General features: G+C 28.8%; 5 protein-coding genes across 6 annotated transcripts; 3 read left to right on the top strand and 2 right to left on the bottom strand.

Moving 5' to 3' along the window:
- The first annotated feature begins 79 nt into the window (after positions 1-79).
- Cdc23 (cell division cycle protein 23) lies at positions 80-2,069 on the top strand. Its single transcript, XM_027342937.2, has 2 exons — positions 80-115; positions 165-2,069. The coding sequence occupies exon 2, from the start codon at positions 196-198 to the stop codon at positions 1,888-1,890; it is 1,695 nt and encodes a 564-aa protein (XP_027198738.1). The 5' UTR covers positions 80-115; positions 165-195; the 3' UTR covers positions 1,891-2,069.
- On the bottom strand, positions 1,365-3,886 carry LOC113792974 (ribosome assembly protein METTL17, mitochondrial). Of its 2 annotated transcripts, none has more exons than XM_075825023.1 (8): positions 3,584-3,886; positions 3,394-3,519; positions 3,232-3,328; positions 3,077-3,158; positions 2,771-3,010; positions 2,427-2,714; positions 2,075-2,370; positions 1,365-2,033 (listed from the first exon to the last, which is right to left on the bottom strand). In XM_075825023.1, exons 1-8 carry the CDS (start codon positions 3,789-3,791, stop codon positions 2,003-2,005), a joined length of 1,368 nt encoding a protein of 455 aa, XP_075681138.1. In that variant the 5' UTR covers positions 3,792-3,886; the 3' UTR covers positions 1,365-2,002. The 2 variants fall into 2 exon arrangements, with proteins under 2 accessions (XP_075681138.1, XP_027198741.2); XM_027342940.2 differs by having other exon boundaries at positions 1,365-2,022; positions 3,584-3,879.
- Positions 3,887-4,208: 322 nt separating this feature from the next.
- Positions 4,209-7,314, top strand: nSMase (neutral sphingomyelinase). Its single transcript, XM_075825020.1, has 4 exons — positions 4,209-4,672; positions 4,736-4,832; positions 4,894-5,353; positions 5,426-7,314. Exons 1-4 carry the CDS (start codon positions 4,617-4,619, stop codon positions 6,661-6,663), a joined length of 1,851 nt encoding a protein of 616 aa, XP_075681135.1. The 5' UTR covers positions 4,209-4,616; the 3' UTR covers positions 6,664-7,314.
- Positions 7,315-7,872: 558 nt separating this feature from the next.
- On the bottom strand, positions 7,873-13,953 carry LOC113792947 (uncharacterized). The gene has a single exon (XM_027342909.2). The coding sequence runs from the start codon at positions 11,578-11,580 to the stop codon at positions 9,223-9,225; it is 2,358 nt and encodes a 785-aa protein (XP_027198710.2). The 5' UTR covers positions 11,581-13,953; the 3' UTR covers positions 7,873-9,222.
- A 2,402-nt stretch (positions 13,954-16,355) lies between these two features.
- Positions 16,356-22,046, top strand: Unr (cold shock domain-containing Unr). The gene is made up of 6 exons (XM_027342916.2): positions 16,356-18,581; positions 18,638-18,862; positions 18,942-19,003; positions 19,079-19,931; positions 19,995-21,122; positions 21,190-22,046. The coding sequence occupies exons 1-6, from the start codon at positions 18,564-18,566 to the stop codon at positions 21,607-21,609; spliced, it is 2,706 nt and encodes a 901-aa protein (XP_027198717.2). The 5' UTR covers positions 16,356-18,563; the 3' UTR covers positions 21,610-22,046.
- Positions 22,047-22,173: the final 127 nt, after the last annotated feature.

Raw genomic sequence — 22,173 nt, 5'->3', positions numbered from 1 at the left:
AATCCGTCATAGACAATGTTTTTTTGAAACGTACTTTATGTTTGGACAATTTTGATGCGCATTCTCACAATATTCGCTCTTTTCATTCATTCGCATGTTTTTCTCATTTTAACCGGTAAGAAAATTTTTTTTCAAAAATTTTTTCAAATTTTCTTTTCCTCAAGAATATTATCATCGAATTCGAAATAAGAAAAAATGAAGATTGAACAAATCAGACATGATTTAACCGAAATTTATTTGCAATCAAATGCACGTGGTCTGAAACAAAGTACAAAATGGTCAGCCGAAATGCTGCGTTCGATCAAAACGCAAACACAAATCAAAACAAAATGTTTTCTATCGATTAATGATTTGAATAATACATTTGAACAACCAATGGAACATAGTCCTATTACTGATAATCATCTTATTAATGATCCGGATTATTTATTTGCAAAAAGTGTTTTCGATTGTGGTGAATATAAACGTGCTGCTTATTTATCACAAAACCTAATAAATTCATCACCCGAATCATGTTTCATTCATTATTATTCGGAATATTTAGCCATTGAAAAAGAACGACAAGATCGTATGATTGAACCAACATCGGTTGTACCAAATTATCTACATCGTTCATTTATTGAACTTAAAAATCATATTGAAAAATTATTTCAACAAAATAATAATGCATCGAATGATTGTTATATGCATTATCTTCATGGTATTGTTTTATTGAAATTAAGTTTAAATAAAGAAGCATTAGCTGCTTTATTTAAAAGCATACGAATCAATCCATTATGTTGGTGTTCATGGCATCAAATGACACAGGTTATTGTTGAAGAATCACAAATGTCTAATCTAGTTCTACCGGATCATTGGATTAAATATTTTTTTCTAGCTGCTGTTTATTTAGAAATAAAATCCAATGAAGAATCATTAAATATTTATCAAGATTTATTTAAAACATTTGAAGATAATACTTATATTCGTACACAAATGGCTATTGTTAATAATAACCTTAGAAATTTTGATGATTCAATTAAATTATTTTCCATTGTACGATCAAATGAACCATGTAAATTGGATGCAATGGATATCTATAGTAACCTGTTGTATGTTAAAGAATTACAAACTGAACTAAGTTCCCTGGCGCATATATCAAATAAAATTGATCCATATCGTGTTGAAACTTGTGTTTGTATTGCAAATTTTTATAGTTTACGTGGACAACATGCAAAATCGGTTGTATATTTTTCCCGAGCGCTACAATTAAATCCAAAATATCTTTCTGCATGGACATTAATGGGACATGAATATATTGAATTAAAAAATACAAATGCTGCTATACAAGCATATCGTTCAGCAATTAAATGTAATGAACAAGATTATCGTGCATGGTATGGCCTGGGTCAAGCATATGAAATACTTAAAATGCCAACATCAAGTCTTTATTATTATTCAAAAGCATTGTTTTTGAAACCAAACGATACACGATTTATATTAGCACTTGGACAAACATTTGAAAAAATTTCCAGATATGAAGAAGCGGCAAATTGTTATGCAAGAGCTGGATTTTCATCATTGATTAAATTGGCAAATCTTTATGAACGTATGAATGAAGAACATAAAGCTGCTATTATTTATAATGAATTTGTTACAAATTTTGAAACAAAAAAATCACTGTATAATTTGAATATATCAGATTTTGCTAATGCATATAAATATCTGGCACATTATTTTCATCGTAATAAACGTTATAAAGAATCACATGCTGCTGCACAGATTTGTATGTATTTTAATGAATGTCGTGATGATATTAAAGAATTATTAATGACATTGGATGGTGTTTTTAAAATGCCCACCACTACCACCACCACCACCAAACAATCATTGGCTATACAGAAAACTTGATCTCCATTCATTCATTCATCGGTTTTTGTCGTTGTTAATGTTGTTTCGGTTTCGGTATCCACTGTACATTCATTCACATCCATCGGTAATTTATCACCCCATCTTGCACTTTTTATACATTTATAAACATGTCTATAATAATTCTAAAGAAAATGAATAAAAAATTTTTAAAAGTTTCCCATACTTATCGGTTTTCGATTTGGAAACAATAATCTGTTTAAGTAAACCATCATTATCACAGATACGACAAATAGCATGACCTGCTTTCGACACAACTGGTTCGATAATTTTTGACCAATTTTTTTGCTCTTCTTTCCAATTAAAATGACCATGTTTTTTCATAATTAAAAATGTAAATTTTTCCGATTTTATACGTGGATTCGTTTGGCCATAATCAAGCGGTTGATAATGTACACCAAAATTACAGTAGGATTTCTTATTCAATATTGATTGTCTTGGACAAATCAAATCATGTGGACACTAAATGATGATAATTAAAAAGAGTGATATCAATCAATCATTTGGATATAATTTACCGGTGCCATTATCGATCCACCAGTCGATAATAATCGATTATCAATTTCAGTTCGATCTGATTGATTTGGTAGATTCGATTGTTGCTGTTCCAATTGAATTTTCCGGTTAATTTGCAGAAGAAAATTTCTTGCTTCCATAATGGCTTGAAAACCAGCTTTTGAACCATGTTCAATCAATACTAAACAACCAGAAGTTTTTTGCCATAAATTTTCCACAACATATAAACGATTTCTTGTATCTTCCATTTCGAGTAATGAAAATGCACTTACAACAAGATCATATGATGGCTGTGCAAAAAGGAAAAATTATTAGTATTTGTTTGATTCAAATGAAAAAATCTTACAAAATGTTTAGCCGGTAAAAATTGACGATAAAAAATTCGATCTAAAATATGTTCATCATTCAATGTTCCACGTTGTAATAATTCACGTGAAAGTTGATTCATATTTTCATTCATATCAACACAAAAATATTCTTGTATTGTTTTGTTCCAATAATGATCTGCAGCCCATATTGTTGTACCGATACCGGAACCAAAATCAAATACACTTGTTGGTTGAAAATCTGGTTCTTCATTTCGAATCTGGTTGTTGACAAAGAAAAAAACATTATCAAATCAAGAAGGAGGCTCTTTTTTTCCGTAACAAACCTCATTAAATACATGAGAAAGTACAGCAAAATTAGCCGGTAATCTTGCAGCCATATAACTTGCACATTCATGATTATTGTAACTAAATGATGATGATTGGAAAGAAGAAAGTTTAGTTTTAAAAAACTTAAAAATGTCAATTTTTTTGAATTTACAAATCTTTTTCAAAATATAAAGTTCGATGTCGTTCTTGCATTTCTTGTTTGAATCCAATGTTTTTCATTGCCATTTCATAATCAAATGATTCATCAACTATTGGATGGAACAAAAAGGAAAATTTATGAACAATTTATTTAACCAACCAACCAAGAATTTACCGTTAATTTTTTTCGTATTTTCAACATTATCTTGTTGTTGTTGTTCAGATTCTCTATTTACAAATATTCTTAGGAAATCATCTTCAATTTCTTTTACTTTTCGACGAAAATTTTTGTTACGATATTCTGTAAATGTAAACAAAAAAGGATTACCATCTTATTTTCCCAATTATCATGCAGTTCATCTTACTATTGATAACAGAAGTAGCAGCAAAATGTAATTTAAATGGTAATTTTCCGGAAAAAAGTCTTCGATTTCCTGGTTGATTACGATATTTATTATCAACATTTTCAAAAAATTCCGTTAAATTTTCTTTCAATGTAAAATTATGTTTATAACGAATCGATTGACGACGACATAAATTGTCGATTATTGATTTAAATAGAAAAGAATTCATTGAATTTTCCCCAAAAAAATAAATTCAAAAAGAATCATCAAACCAGCTGATTTCGAACACACGTGATTTCAAAAAAAAATCCATAACATCATTTAATGACGAGACATAAATATTCTGTGCCAATTGGCATCGTCATCATCATCATTATCAAAATCATCGAATGTAAATAACAGAAAAAAGAAACCTAAACATCCAAACATCGAAATTCATTTCCAAACATCCAAATTCATTTTCAAGTTTCCAAAGTTTTTCTTTGAATTTTTAAATCTAATTTCATTTCATTTTCACCCCCCGAAAACACTCATAATTCGAGCCACACAACAAACAATTCGAATGGATTTCGAATGAAAACAAAAAAAAACTTGTTTTCCATTCCAATTTTCCATTTTTTCTGATGAGAGAAATCCTGAATATTTAGATTAGCTATGTAGATCATCATTCAACAGCAACAAAAACTTGATTAATTATGTAATGTGTGCTGTGCGTAAACAAACATTCAATGATTGATTCAAACATTGCGAAATTCTCTATATAGGATTTTGTTATTCGATTTTTATTCGATTGAAAATCAACAACAACAACTGTCGTCGTGTCACACATTTTTCTCTTTCTCTCTCTCTCACTCTCACTCATATCTCTCATTATTATCATCATCAAAAAGAAAAGAAAATCATTATCATCCATCGACACTTCAAAAAAAAAAAAAATTATATAAAACGCATTTCATGACCATCAATCATCATTCACAATAACGTTTTTTTTTTTTGTATTTTTGAAAATCAGTGATTTTTGTTTTTCGTTTTTTTTCTGTGCTTGGTGATAATAATGTCCGAAAAAAAATTGGAAATTGATAATCTTAAAATATTTACATTGAATTGTTGGTATGTTTGTTTTCTTGCTTTATCAAATTTTTCTCTTTCTCACTCTTTTTGAACCACAAAAAGGGGTCTAAGATATGTATCGGATCATCGACAAGTACGAATCAAATTAATTGCTCAACATTTAGTCGAACAAGATTATGATATTGTATTTTTACAAGAAGTAAGTTTAGATGAGCAGGTAAAATTTGTCAAAATCTAAATTTTTTTTCTTTCAAACACAGGTATGGATACAATCAGACTTTGAATATATTCGAACAAAAACCAAATCAAAATTTCGTTTTGCTCATATGTTTCACAATGCAAGCCTGCTTGGAACAAGTGGTCTGGTCATAATGTCCAAATGGACACCACAATTTATACATTTTCATCCATATAGTATTAATGGTTCACCATTTCGTCCATTTCATGGTGATTGGTTTTCAACCAAAGGTGTTGCATATGTTCGTATTGAATTGATTGGTTTGAATTTACATTTATTCTGTACACATATGCATGCACAATATGATCAAAAAGAAAAAATTATCGATCAATATTCTATTCATCGGATTTGTCAATCATATGAATTGGCTAAATTTATTAATCTTATGGCTTGTAATTGTATGAATACTGGTTCGAAAGATTTAATTTTATTGGCTGGTGATATGAATACATCATCCAAAGAATTACCATATAAAATGTTGAGTATGTTTGTTTGTTTTGTTTGTTTTTTGTATTTTCGATTTTTAAATTTTGTTTCATTTTTTTCCCAAAAAGTTGAACTAACCGATCTGAATGATTGTTATAAACTGATACAAATTGATCAACGAAAACGTACATTAAAATGTTTGCGAAGTCCAGATAAATTAAACAAAAAATATTCGTCGAATAATAATAAACAATTGGAAAAATTAAAAAGTTTAGAATCAATTAATGATCATGAATCAAGTGATGAAGAATTAACAACATGTGGTCATCGTGATAATACATTTACACCACAACAATATTTACAATCAGAAAAAAAAATTGGTAAACGTATTGATTTTATTTTCTTTAAATTAAGGGATTCATCATCACCATCTGATCATCATCGTTATTTACATAATCATTTTGAAAATAATACAATGGATTTAATAAAAAATGATTTTGATACAATATTTTCAAATAATGAAAATAATTTAGTCACAACAACATCAACGAATAATAACGCTAATAATCAGAATCAGAATCCGAATCGTATTGAACAAACATCATTTTTAATGTGTTTACCGGAAAAAGTTAATGTTGTTGCTAAAGATATATCCGGCCTTTCGTTTAGCGATCATCAACCAGTTGTTGCAAAATTACATTTTCAATGGAAAACAATTAAAGATTTAGTTAATGAATCAAATAATTATTATTATAAAAATAATACAAGTGATAATACTAGTGATGATAGACAATTATTGAATAATAAGGCTGAAGAAATGAATTCATCCTTTCTCGAGACAAGTAATGGTTTATCGCAATCGCAATCACAATCGCAAACATCACCCTCATCACCAACATCGACAGCAATGAAAATGAATGATAAAAAATCAACACAAACAAAATTATTTTCAGCCAAACTACGACGAAAAGAATGTTATCTAGCCCTTCGTGAATATCAACCAATGTTTAAAAAAATTCGTGATTCATCATTAATCAATGAAATTGAAACATTATTAAATGCATATGTGGAAAAATTTCTGCCATCATTCAATTATACATTGATTACCGTATTGATTATGATTATTATATTTATAATGTTATTGATTTCGTTTAAATTTCTAATACCATTAACATTTGTTGAAACAATATTAATGTCATTAATATTTATGATTATTGCAACGATTGGTTTATTATTGAAATTTATAACACATCGTACAGAGATTAATGCAATTAAAGCAATATTGAATGATATACAGAGGAAAAGAACATTTCATCCTGATTATGGTCTACGTAATAATGATAATGTTACTGTTAACGATGGATAATATTATGTGATCCAAATCTTGATGGTGAATTTATTTACCTTGGTTAATAATGATACCCTTCTTCATCTCTTTTTTATTTTCAAAAATGAATCGAACAAAAAAGCAAAAACATTCGAACAACAATTCTTTGGTGAGAAATTCCTGAACAACAACAAAATTTCTGATTGTGATTTTTCTTCTGTAAAAAAAAATTTCAGGCAATGTTTTTCTCCATCCTTCCCATGATTAGTTTTACAAATCAAAATATAAAAACAATGATGATGATTGTTAATTATGAAAATTTTTATTTAATTATAAAAAAAAATAGCAAATATAATGATAATAAAAGTGTCAGATTACAAATTACAAATTTGTTTTTTAGTAGTAATAAAAAAAAATTAACACAAATTATTTTTAAAAAAAACATTTTCAAATTATGAAAAATGATGAATGATGATAATGATGATTCGGAAGTATTAGCAATGACACAAAACATATATCCAAAATAGTCAAAATAGTCGAGAGAAAAAAATTGGTTTGAAAATAGCCAAAAGGAGAGAAGAAACGAATTATTGAATTTAGCCAAAAAATTTCGTTGATGATGATTTTCACTATTTCTACCTATGTATGGTTTTTTTTCAAATAAAAATATTGATAATTTGTCCCTGTATAGATATTATTGATTATTGAACGAAATGAACGAAGATAAAACATGTGTGAAGAAAGAGGGGGAAGCCATTTTTTTTTTTTTGAGAAAATGTTTGGATTATGATGCTGATTAATAGAAAAATATTTGATTGGAAAAAGTATTGAAAATTCGTCTTGCGATTTGACCAAATGAATGAATGAAGGAAGAACAGTCAGGATGTGATTCGGAAAAGTATTCGGAGAGCGAACGAGCGAGAGAGAGAATCTCAAGAAAAATAAAACAAAAATTTAACGGAAAAAAAAACAAAATCAGGTAAAAAAACAAACATATGGTTGAAACATGAATAGTAATTTTTTTCAAGTGAAAAAATAGAATCTTTTGTTTCTCTCGCTCTCCGGTGTCTGGTGTGTATTTCTTTGTTTGGCTGGGAAATTAAAAAACAAACAAAAGAAACGAAAAATTGCACGAAATCAATCGATCAATCAATCAATCATTCGCTGATGATATTCTGCTGAAAAACCAAAATAAAGTTTTTCGGTGGGCAATGTCCGCCGAGCAAAAAATCAAAAAACCAAAGAAAATCAAGGCAAATTTTTTTTATAATTTTTGTTTATCAAAAATCAAAATCATAATAATAATAATAATAATAAAACACAAACACCAAAAAAAAAAGTTAATAATAATAATAATGAAAAATAAAGAAAATAATCAAAAAAAGGGGGTAAGATTATGGTAGTGTTAAATGTTCATTCATTCATTCAATCATATAACGTTCATAATTTAAATGCAAAAAAATAGAAAGAAATAGTTAACACCATTGGAGCAGCTGAAAGATCAAAATTGTTTCGGATACAAATTGTTTTCCATTGTCAAGTGTGTGTGTGTGTGTGTGTGAGTGTTTTCAGTGAACCAGAATCGCCCAGAATTGATAATAATTGAATTGATAACCAACATAAGAAACGACAAAAAAAACACAAGAAAAAACAGAACAGAACAGCAAAACGAGCGAAAGAAAAAAAATTACAAAATTTAAATTTAAAAAAAAATTTGAAATATGGAACGTTTGTGTTTCAGGATTTGTTTGTTCAGGAGATAATTTTTTTTAAAAAACAAAACAGATTTTCAATCATCATTTTGCTACTGTTAATTTGTAATTTTTGTTTGTTTGTTTGTGAAAGATAGATTAATTAACAAAATATAATGATAATTAAAAAAAAATAATGAATTTGTTTGTAGTTGACGTAATAGTTAAGGTTCTACAAAAAAGAATAATTAAAATTAAAAACCAGACAAAAAAAAGAAGACAAAAACAAGTTTGAACTTTGAGATGATGATGATGATCTTCATGAAATTCTTTTACGAAAAGATTCTTGTTGTTGTTTGCTGGATAAAAACTTTGTGAAGACAAAATATGATTTAGTTTTGTTTGGAAGAAACAAGAGCATCAAGTGATTGTTTGTTGTTGTGACAAGTAGTAAGTGATGTAAGAAAAAAATGGAAGAAAGTAACGAGAGTTTTGACGTACAAAAAAAAGTAATAATAGAAAAAACGAAATAATGATTCAATAAAAAAAAAACAGATTCGATTCAACAAACAAACAGACAAACAAACGAGAAAAAAAGGGAAAGAGAAAAAAAATACATATAGAGAAACGAACAAATATGATTTTTTCAAAGAGAATAATAAAAAAACAATATTTAAAAAAGAGAAAAATCTTCAAGAATTCCAGAATTTCAAATTCTTCATTGGGAATTTCAGTTTTTCTTCAATAGAACGACATAAGTAATAATGTGCTTGGATTGATTGATTGATTGGTGTGAATCGCAGAAAAAAATGATGAATTCAATGTGATGTGATTTGTCCGTAATCAAATCGATCAACGATTGATATACGGATGATGATGATGATTGAGAATAATTGAAAATTGAAAATCAACAAATACCGCTTGTAGCAACTGCTGTAGCCAATGATTGCAGTTGAAGATAACGATAAATATAGATACGATAATCTTTACTTGCCAATACAACCGAATTATCATCCATTAATGCAACATCAAAACATTGTGAATGTTTTACTTTTGATTCTAATGCATTAACTAATTGTCCATCTTGCGTAAATATTGTAATATTAAAATTATTATGATTATCAGCAACCAATATTTCACCACTATCATTAATACAAACACCAATAGGATAATTTGTTAATCCTTCACCACCAATATTACGTAAAAATGTACCAGAATAAGAGAATACTTTTACACAATGTGCACGATTATCGCTAATAAATATTTCTTGTTTATCATTAACAACAACACCATTTGGAAATTCTAAATGTTTACTGCAACCAAATTTATGTAAAACATTGCCCATCAAATCGAATATAATGACACGCATTACTTTACATTCAACAATAATAATATTTCCTTTATTATCCACAGTAACACCACGTGGATGTTGCAGAATGTCAGCACCAAATTTTCGTACAAATTGTCCATATTGATTATAAACTTGAATCTGATGTGTAGGTGAACGTTCGGTGACAATAATATCACCAGATTGTTTAACAACAGCAACACGATTTGGATATAAAAGCTGTCCATCACGTTTACCACATTCACCAAATTGAAATTTAAAACGACCATCTTTATCAAATATTTGTATACGATGATTATTTGTATCGGCAACAATTATATCATTTTGTGCATTAACAGCTACACCGGAAGGTTCAGTAAATTGACCTTCCATAATGCCAAATTCACCAAATTTACAATGATAGATCATTTTTTGTCGTTGAACTTGTGATTTAATAGGCATATTTGATGATGTCATCGATGATAATGATGATTGGTCATGATTATTAATGAGATCAATTGGATCAACTGAACCAGTCAAATCGGCAAGGCCATCGGTAACATTATTCCAAGCAGAAAATAATGATGAATCTGGTGATGAATTTGAACCAGTTCCACCACCACCACCACCACCACTACTACCACCACCAGTAAGACCATTACCATTCATACTACCAACAACTGACCATTTATCATAATTAAATGCATTATTCAATGAATCCGAAATAGATGATGATAATGAACGATTATTATTATTATTATTATTATTGTTTGAACAATGATTTTGTGATAAATTAAATGATCCAAAACGATCAACAAGGCCATTTGAAGATGATGAATCAATAAAGCCATTCATTTGGGAATTATGTTGTTGTTGTTGATGATGATGGTTATGATTATGATGATGATGATTATGGAAATTATTATTATTATTATTAGCTACTGTAACCGATGTTGATCTCGATAGATATTTATTATTATTATTATTATTCGATGTTGTTGTTGCTGCTGTTGTTGTTGATGATGATGATGATGATGATGTACGTATATAGCCAACATTATGTTTGAGTATCGATTGTATACCATTATAATTTGTAACAAATTCAAGTTCATTTGAATGAAAGCTCGAATCAAGATCAATATTTAGAATGGCTTGTAGTTTATTATCAATAAATGATTTACAATTTAACATATCATTTGGACAATCTTGTCCTTGTTCCATATAATATAACATTTGTTCAATTTTTCTTAAATGTTCTTCAATTTTTGATGTAAATATTGTTAATGATATTAATCTTGCATTATAAACATCTTCCAATTCTTTTAGTAAATCTGTTTTACCTTTACCTAATGCAGTATAAACAGCTTGATAGGCATTATCAATTTCTTGTTGAGCTTTACCATGTTGATTATGTAAACGATTTGATAAATGTTCAAGATTTTTTTGTTTATGTGATAAACGATTACGACATTCTTGAAATATTCGTATCAAATGTGTTGTATCCGATTGTTGTTGTTGTTGATGACCATTATTATTATTATTACCAACAATACTATATTGGCCATTTGTTGTTGTTGTTGTTAAATTATTTAATGATGATACAGAATTATCATCATTACAACTGCTTAAATTGGATGGTGAATTTGATGATGATGATGATGACATTTGTTGCTGTGATGAATTATTATTGGAATTATTATTGTTATTGTTGTTGTTTGACAAGACATTTCTGGTTACTGAATTGGTCGTTGATGCGGCTGCCGCTGCAGCAGCGGATATCAATTCATTAGCAAAATGATCATGATTATTTAGATGATTAATTGGTGAAGTGTTGGCTACAGCTGCTGCTGCGGCAGCAGCAGCAGCAGCAGCGGCCGCTGCTGTTGATGATGTCGATGACATTGTTGACAACGTCGATGTATCAAATGTTGTCATCATTTTATCTTCTTAAAATTTTTTTTGTTTTGATGATTTGAAGATATATGCAAAAAACAAAAGCCAAAAAAATGATGCGACAAAAAACGAAAAAACAAAAACAGACAAAAAAAACAATAACGCAATTCACAAACAAACAAACAAAAAAAACGATATGATAAAAACGTGAATTTGAAGCAAACAAACAAACAAAATAAATTTAACAAAAAGAAAAATTCAGATTCCACGCTTTGGAATTGTTGATGATGATGATGATGATGATGATGAAACAATGATCCTGGAATTTTTTCTTCTTGTCGTCGTCAAACGTATAAAACCAGAGATGAGAAAAAATCTACTACCACCACCACTACCCGAATCAAAATTGGTATAGCGACAGTGTGTGTGAATGATGAAAAAAAAATTCTCTTGCTTGCAAGATTCGATGATGATATTCGTCAAACACGATGAAAGAAATGCACACACGTTTCTTTTTTACATTCAAAATCTCAACACACACACACACACACCATACAAAAACAAGATGAGACAATGGAAAAAAGGCAATGGCACTATCTTGATTTTTTTTTCTTTTTTTCTGTTGTCGTTGTCGCCGTCCAAAAAGATTTGAAGAAGAAAAAAATAATAACCAGAAAACCAAACGAACAAAAAAGAAAAAAAACTTCGTTTCAAAAAAGAGAGATAGTCAGTCATTCAGTTGTGAGTAAGATAGCACATTACACACACATAAAACAAGAGCAAGCGTGGTGTGGGTATTATAAAAAAACCAAACCAAACCAAACAAAGAAAAAGATGTTGATGTTGATGATGATGATGATGATGATGAAAACTTGCTTGCTTTATTGGACGAGAATATACGTATACGTACGTAGTATGTATATGTATAGTGTGTATTTTTTTTTTTTTTTTGGTTGCGGCTGGTTAGTTTATGCAGTCATTTTAATGTGTCTATCTTTTTTTCAATATATAACACACTGTATATGCACTGTGTGTGTGTGTGGTTGGGTTGTCCCTGTTGTTTTGTTTTTTTTCTGGGCTGGAGTAGACGCAGTTTTTCTGTGATTTTTTTTTCGAAACAAAAAAAAAATTCAAAGTTCTGGCGCTTTTTGGTATTGATGATGATGCACTTGTTTTGTTTTGTTGTTGTTTCTAAATGAATTTAAAAGAAGAAAAAAAATTTTCTTAAAATCAAATATGAAAAGTTTTTTTTTTTTGATTCGAAGAGTGGAAAATCAAGATTTTTCTTGGTTGTCTTTGTCGATGATGGACGCAACTTTTGAACAAACAAACAAAACAAAAACAATGATGATGGCAATGATTTTGAAATTTCGTAGAGCAAAGGGGAAAAAAAATTATCTTCAATGATGGCGATGACCGAAAAAGTTCGTTACCGCCGAATAAGATGATCATTGGATATTATTATCCCTTTTTTTATAAGATGTTTTTTTTTTGTTTGTTGTTTTTCTTCAATTCGGATGGTTCATTATCATCATCAGGTTTTCTTTATCTGTCGTGTCTACAAGTTTTTTTGTTGTTGTTGTTGTTGTTTGGTTTATGATGATTTTGCTTAGGGTTGTTCAACTTGAACTTTCTATTAAAATTGGTTGTTTGGTAGCGCTTGGTTGACTGGTTGTCTTGACGATGATGTTTTGTACAAAAAAAAAAAAAAAAATTCAATGATGAACGATGATTTGAGTTTTTGTTGTTGTTGGTGGTGGTTAAAAGAAGACTTGTACACAGGGTCAAAAAAGTTCATCAACAACAAGACGAAATAAAGAAATGAAGAAATTCAATGTTATGATGGTAATGAAAAAAATTTGTTTCGATTCAGTTTTTATTTCATTTCTGATTTCTGAATTCAACATTGACGATGAAGATGATGACGATGACAACAACAAAAAGCTATTCTTGTTTGACAAGAATTTTCTTTGGTAAAAAAAAAAATGGAGGGGAAATTCACAAACATTGAATGATGTTGTTGTTGTTTGACAAAAACATTCGAATCGAACGTTTTACGTTCGGTGTTCGCGTTCGAATTGAAAAAAACCGAAAAAAATTTTCTGAAAAATTTCTTCGTCGAAATCTCAATCTTTGTGGATTTTTTTTCACGAAAAAATCAAAAACGAAAAACAGTTTTTTCAAACAAAAAAAATTTCGCTTTCAATCAATTCGATTACTGGTCGAACACAAAATGTTTTTTTTATTGATTTTTTTCCACGATGATGACAACGGATGTGTTACTATGATTTATAATTAGTTAATCGAAGAATAATAATAATAATTTAGAAGAAAACAAGATGAAAAAAAACACCAAAAAAACAAAACAACAAAAACAAACAAACAAAAAAACAAATTTCAAAATCGAACAACAAAAAAATATCAATGAAAAAAAAGAAAAGAAGAATGGACAAAAAACAAGCAACAGCAACAACAGCATTCAGTGTCAATGAATTGCACACCCGTTGGATGAACAAACCAAAAAGTGGAAGTGGTCAATGCAAAAGAAGATAATGGTGGGTTAAACCAAAAAAAAAAAGCGAGGGAAACGAGAAAAAAAAACTGTTGGGGTAGTATAGATTTAAGACGAGGGGTATTTATTTGAAAAGAGAAGGGAAGAAGATATTCTTTGTTGTGTGTGGTATGGTTGGTTGAATCCAATTTTGGATTCAACAAAAAAAAAAAAATAATTCTTCATTTCTCAATGCCACTACCCATCATGATGATGATGAATCCAGCATTTTGAATTTTTTTTTTTTTTTTGGTGTGGTTGAACTTTTGCGAAGCAAGAGTGAGGTTATCTTCAGCAAATATATATTCAGCAACGTTGTTGGTGATGATGAAAAATGAAAAAAAATCTTGCGCGCGTTATTATTACACATTTTGAATGTAATTTTTACGAAGAAAAAATCAAAAAAAAAATGAATGAAATGAAATGAAATGACTAATATGAATCGACGCATGCGCAATCGATGATAATTTGAAAATTTCAATGAAAGAATGAAATTTTTTTAATTTAAAATCATTTATCAAGGAATTTTTCCAATTAAAATATTCATTAATTTTATCCAAAAGCAATCAAAAAAAAAAGTTATCATTAAGTCAAAATAGCCGCTTGTTTTCATTTATTCGACATACATACCCCCCCCATAATAATAAGGACACCATCGTCAAGGATTTTGGCCATTGCACTGTATTTCCAAATTTGTTTTTTCTTGTTTGTTTGTCATGTTTTTTATTCCCTTCATTTTTTTTTTTCGTTTGGCATGTCCCTGGTCCTTAACCCTGAATTTTTTTATTTTTTTTTATTTTTCGTTAGTCGAGATGCTTAATGCTCATGTCTGATTCGAATCCTGAATTCGTGTGTGTGTGTGTGATGGATACATTTATCTGAGAATCTGGATGAAAATAGCCCCCAATCATCATCATCATCACAATAGCAAAATTTTTTCTTTTTTTTCTGATTCTATTTACAAACAAACAAAAAAAAAGAAAAGGTATTCAAAGAATAACAACAACACCATCAACTATCGTTTATTAGTCAGCTCATTTTCAAATTCATTTTGTTTGTCTGGTTGGTTGGTTGGTTGTATGAATCTTGCTGTTTGAATGTCGTCGAACCTATCTCTCTCCCCGAAAAAAAAAGAAAAACATTCTCTCTCTCCTCTCAAACTCTCTCTCTCTCTCTCTCTGAAATCATTCCGATATTAATATGGATTCTACCAATTCTTCTTTTTTGCAACTATCATCATCATCACACATCGCATCGAATTTATATTTTAAATGGATGCGGCTATATTATTGTTATCGGAATATAGTGATGTGTAAATAGTGTCTGGGTTTGTTTGGTTCACCCTTGTTTTCCGTTTGTTTTTTCTTTCTTCTCTCGTTTTGATTTGGATTTTTTCTTAGCCAAAAATGATTCCACAATAAAACAAATCAACCAAAGCGAAACATACAGATGTTATTTGGAGAAAATTACAGAGGAAATTAGTTTGGATCTTTCCGTTGAAAACTTGGTTGAAATCCGCAGCTTGAAAAAACGAAAAAAAAACATTTTTTTTCAAACGAAAATGAAAACGAAAAAAATGAAACGATCGACGAACTTCATTCATGAGAATGATGCTAATGATTATATAATACTGTGTGTGTGTGTGAAAAAAAAAGAATAGAGCGCGGCAAAATTTTTTGATTATGAAGGCTGCTGCTGTGGCTGCTGCTTAAATGCATCAAGATGGCCTTCATCACGGCCAACACCCTCACACGCACACACACACACACACATACACGGTCTGATCCGATCGGTTTGATTTTCATTGTCGTTTGGCTGCTTTCTATTTTGGCTGTACACACACACTGGTGTATGGTATTTTCGTTTGGGGAAATGTGATTGTACGAGGAAATCCTTGAATTTTTTTTTGGCTTGGGTGGTTATCAAAGCAGCAGCAGCAGCTTTTGTCGTCTGTTTTATTTTCTGGCTGCTTTGATACCATACTCCTGCCATCTATCGATTCGGATTTTGAATATTTTTGAAAAGGGTAAAGCCAAAATATTGTATCAAAAGATGGCGTATGTTGATTGTTTCACAATGCTTCATTTTTTTCCATTCTTCGCGAATCGAATATCCTAACCATTCATAAATTTTGTATTCGTTTTCATTAATTCATACCACTACTACTTTTTTTTATTTGTTCGAGGATACTGCTATAGCAGTTTATGATGATACTTACTTTGTGGTAGTGGTATCGAATGTATATTTCGAGCATTTTTTGTTCTTTTTTCTTTTCTGATTCTCATCATCATCATCATCATCATCAACAATATTAACCATCATCAACCATCGTCGTCGTCGTTGTCGTTGTTCTTCATCATCATCAATCTTTGCGAGAATAATCGCATCCAAAAAAAAACGAAAAAAAATCCATCTTTTCTCGAAAAATTTTTCTGGTCTCAACAAACAAACAAACAAATCAAACAACAGCAACAACGAATATCTAAATTCGGTCCCCTTATTTTCTTTCAATTTTTTGCAAATTTCTTCACCAACACTTTCACTCTCGTTGAAAACAATATATTTCCAATCACAGCAACGATTCTCATCAAAAACGATATTTTCCCAAACAAAAATCCTTTTCTTTGGACCATCATCATTATCATCAGCATCAATATCTTCATTATCAATCAATCATCAAACGCAACGCCACTAACCATAATATTTCTCTATATATATTGTGAATTTTGTGTATGTGATTGTGTATTGCGTATTGTCTATTGAGCATTTGAAATAATTTTGTCCGGTGTGCCAAAAAACAAGAAAAAATAACCAAAAAACAAAACAATCTTCATTCAATTACCAATCGAATATATCACACACACACACACAGCCAGACACATCATTTTGTAATTTTTTTTCTATAAAAACAAACGAAAAAGAAAACTATTAGTGCCTCACAAACAGACATTAATATCCGAATCCATTCAAAAAAAAATGAAAATAAAATCACCAAACACTACCTGATTATCATCATCATTATCATTATCACGATTCTGTCCTTGAAAGCTCTTTCATTCTATTATTTCACACAAGTCAATCAGTCAAATTTGCTCTATTTTTTTTTTCTTTCTTTTTTGTAATATTCCCCCCTTTGACATTCTTTTATCATTCGAAACAGAGAACAAATATATCCTTATTGTGACAAAAATCGATAAAATCTCAAAGCAAAAAAGAAGAAGAATCAAAAAACCATAAACATCTTTTATTTCCAAAAACAAACATTTTTTGATCTTTTTTTTCCTCATCGAAATAACAGAAATTTTTACACACACACACAGTGAACCAATCTAATTAATTAATAATCAATATTTTTCAAATCATCAATAATATTTTGTGATATAAACAAATTTTTAAAGCAAAGCAAAACGAATGTGAACAAAACAAAAAAAAAATTCATTATTTTTTAAAAAACGAAAACGAAACGAAATTACTGAATAATTTTGCAAGACAAACACACACATCTACATTATTTATATAATAGGTGAGATTATCTTTTTTTTAAATTAACATTTTTGTAAATTTTGAAAAAACTACAACAAAAACAAGAATTCTTTACATTCGATTCTGAAACTTTTTTGTGAAAACTCTCATAGAGAATTAATCAATCATTTTTTATTCTGTTTGTTTCTTTTCATTGCAATAATCATCATCATTAGAAGAAAATCTTTTGTAAATTTTGAATCTCAAAAAAACCCTAAAAAACAAAACAAAAAACAAATTGATAATTTTTTGGCAATTTTCGAGCAAGAAAAACTCATTTTTTGTGTGTATGTTTCAAACTATTTTAACCCATCCGAATTCATCAAATCATCATCATTTTTTTCGTTTCGTTTATCGAATATCGATAGAATCTTTCTTTCTTTCTTTCTTCCAAAAAAACATCATTTTCAACCTTTGTTTTGTTTTTCACTCAGAACAAACAAAAAATACACCAGTTCAAAATTTGTCTATTTTTTCTTTCATTTTGTACGTTTTTTCCCTCTCTCTCCTCTCTTTTTCGCTCTCATTTTCACCAAAAAATTTGTTAAAAAAAAACTTTTGAAAGTTTATAAACAACACACGCCGCAAACATCATCATCATCATCGTTCATTATCAAACTCAATAAACAAACAAACAAACAAAACTTGTAAAAACATTTTGTTCATTCATTCATTCATTCAATCAATTTGTGTTTTCGGCATTTCTTCAATTCTTATCATCATCATCATCGTATACACACCGAACACACACACACACACACACATTGCGACTCAAACATATAAAAACATTCGATTTTTTTTTTAATTTAAAACAAAAAAATTATAATAATATTTTGTAACTGACTGTGAAAAACAAACAATAACGAAAAAAAAAATATTGCGATAATTCATTTATCCTAATCATTAATTAATTAATTACAAGTTGAAAAAAACAATTTTTTTCGAAAACCGAAACATGTCGAATTCATCGGATGTAAGTTTTTATTGGATTTTTTTTTGTAAATTTTAACTCTTTTTTTTTCTTTATAGTCAAAGATTTTTTTGCCAAACACCGATACATTTTCAACATTTTATGATTCGAATAATCATTTTAAACATTCATCAACATCATCACCATCATCATCATCAAATCAATTTAATTTTTCATCATCATCAACAACATCATCATCAGCAATGACAATTGATCATTATCAAAATTCAACATCATTGTTGGATTCATCATGTGTCAAAGAGACAGGTATTATTGAAAAAATGGTATGTATTTTAAATCAATTATGGTGATTTTAATTGATTTGTTTAATGAAAAAAACTTTTTCTCTTTTTTTTAATTTAGCTTGTATCATATGGTTTTATACAATGTTGTGAACGACAAGCACGTTTATTCTTTCATTTTAGGTATATTTTTTTTCATTTAAAAAATTTTACTCAGTGTTAATAGTAATTTGTTGTTGTTGTTGTTTCTGTATTTAGTCAATATGAAGATAATATTGAACATCTTAAAATTGGTGATCCAGTTGAATATGAATTATCATTTGATCGTCGTACGGGAAAACCAGTAGCTATAAAAATTCGTAAAATAACATCAAATAATTTTATGATTAAATTGAATAAATCAGAAAGATTAATTGGTGTTATTGCAGCTGAATTATCAAATGATCGTGTTGGTCGTATTGCATTCGATAATATGGGAGAATATTTTTTCTTACCATTCAATATTGATGATGTTGTTGATGATGTAAATTTTAAGGTTAATGATAAAGTATCGTTTGTATTAAGTACTGATGATAATGGATCATATAGAGCAACCAGTATTCAATTGGAACGATCATCAATGCCTAATAATCAAGGAATAATCAGTGCTATTAAAGATACATTTGGTTTTATTGAACGTTCTGAATGTGGAATGAAAATATTTTTTCATTCATCAGATTGTGAAGATTTTAAATCATTGATTATTGGTGATATTGTACAATTTGATATTACAACACGAAAAAATAAAGAATTGGCTATAAATGTTACTAAACAAATAAATTCGGATGAAGAATTTTCGGATAAAATTTATAGAGGACAAGTAACTAAATATAATAATCGTTCAAATCTTACATCGGGAACTATTTATTGTCCAGAATTGAAAAAAGATTATTTTTTCTATGATAAAGATGTTCGTGGAAATTTTACTATAAATTGTTTTGATTTGGTTACATTTCAGATTGCAACCGATCGTCGTACACATTATGAACGTGCTGTTAATGTTAGTTTTTTGGTTGAAACATTTTCAACAAATTCAGAAAATCGTGAACGTGGTTATGTTGCTAGTTTGAAGGTAAGAAATTTCTAAAATTTAATTTTTTGACTAACTGATTCTATGTATGTAAAATTCCTGTAGGACACTTATGGATTCATTAAATGTCCAAGTAAAGAAGGTTCACTTATCTATTTTAAACATGCTGAATTATTAGATCCAACTATTGTACTTAAATTAAATGATGAAGTTGAATTTACATTTATAACTGATGCTCAATTGAAAAAATGTCAAGCAATTCGTATTTCAATACTTCCTAATGGTACATTATTTAATAGTATACTTTCCAAACAACGACAACCAAACAATAATAATAATAATCATAATAATTTTCAAAATAATAATAATGATAATCAACAACAACAACAATCATCACAAACAACAGTTAATGAAGTTTTTAATCTAATTGATCTTACAACACCAATGAACATTACAATGAATAATCATTTAATAAATGCTGAAAATAAAGATACTCAACAACAACAACAACAGCAACAAAATGAAAATGGTATTATTAAACAGAATGGAACTACTACTATTACTACTAATAATAATGATGATAATAATGTTTATTCATCAAATTGGACAAAAGAATTGATGGAAATATTTCAAAAAAATGATAATAATAATGATTCATTTATGACAATTACAAATGGTAATTTAGATTATAATCATCATACATCATTATCAAATAACGAATCGGATGAAATTAGTGGTGTTAGAAAAACTGGTATCATAATATTATTAAAAGAAAATTATGGTTTTATTGAATCGATTGATGGTGAAAATGAATATTATTTTCATAGTCTTTCATGTAATGATGATAATTGTAAACTTGGACAAACAGTCGAATTTGATACATTATTTTCGAATGGAAAATGGAAAGCAATAAATGTTTCAACGAAAAATGATTTGATTTTATATGAAGATTTATCACGTGAAATTTTTATTGGAACAATTGTACGTACATTACAAATGTTTGATAATGATCAAGAAGAATATATTGGATTGATTGATAAAATTGGTATTGAAGGTGATAATGGTATAATGAATGGTTGGGATAAAGCTGAATATGAATTTAGTATGATTTCATTGAAATTTTTAAAAGATTTTATTAATGTTGGTGATTCGGTACGATTTCAAGTGGCCACTAATCCAGTGACAAAAAAACAACGTGCCTATAATGTTGAAGTTATTCGTGATCGTCTTAAGGTAAGTTATTGATTTGATTGATCGAATGAATAATGTTTACAATGTTTTTTTTCGTTTTTAAAAAAAGGGCACTGTATTAACATTACAACGATTATATGGATTTTTAAAACCAGATAATCCGGGTATTGTTGGTAATATTTATTTTAATGCTGCTGAAATTCGCACAAATGTTAAAATTAAATTTGGTGATAAAGTTGATTTTCTTCTGGTCAAAAATAAAAAAACGGACAAATTTTATGCTATCGATATAAATCGTTTAGATGATCATCAATTAACATCGTTTGGTGGTAGTGGTGGTAACGGTATTGGTAACAATGGATCAACAACAACAACTGATCGACAATTTATTAGAAATTTTTTCATTAATAAAGAAACAAATGGACCAAAAGTTATTGCTATTCGTCAACCAAAAGCACCGGATGGTACTAAAGGTTTTAATGATAACAGTAACAGCAACATTATAACATTTACAACTGGTCAATTTTAAAGAACTGTGAAGAGATTTGCATTCGTTTGTTTTGTTGTTGTTGTTGTTGTTTTTCTTCATTGTTTTGTTTCTCTTCATTTTCAATAATCATCAATCATCATCAATCATTGATCACCGATGCAATATATATTCGATCCCGTCCTTAACAATCTTGTTGATTTCAAGTTGAAACGAATCCAAAAAAAAATCTGAAACAATTATCTCTTTCATATATAATGTGCCTTCAAACCGAAAGAAAAACACATTTTACCCGATGATTTATTCGAAAATTTAACAACAACCGCCACTAACCCATCGCGAAGATACTCTGATCTACAAAATGGAAACCAAGCAAGTAAAATAATAATGATTGAAATTTACAAACAAACACCATTTATATGTTTTTGTATATTGGTGTAACACACACACACACATCTTTGAATATATATCATTTTCAATTGATCTTTTGAATTTGGTTTGACCACTCTTTATATCATCATCATCATTTTCTCTCCCATATATGGATCTAATAATTCATTCATTCTGAATCACACCACAACATATGCAACAAATAATTTACCCGGC

Source organism: Dermatophagoides pteronyssinus, unplaced genomic scaffold (genome assembly GCF_027571235.1).
Source record: "Dermatophagoides pteronyssinus isolate colony J.1.1.1.1 unplaced genomic scaffold, Derpt_VIB-CSIC_2022.12 sq0003, whole genome shotgun sequence".
Lineage (NCBI taxonomy): Eukaryota > Metazoa > Arthropoda > Arachnida > Sarcoptiformes > Pyroglyphidae > Dermatophagoides > Dermatophagoides pteronyssinus.
This window is presented reverse-complemented; position numbering and strand designations above follow the sequence as displayed.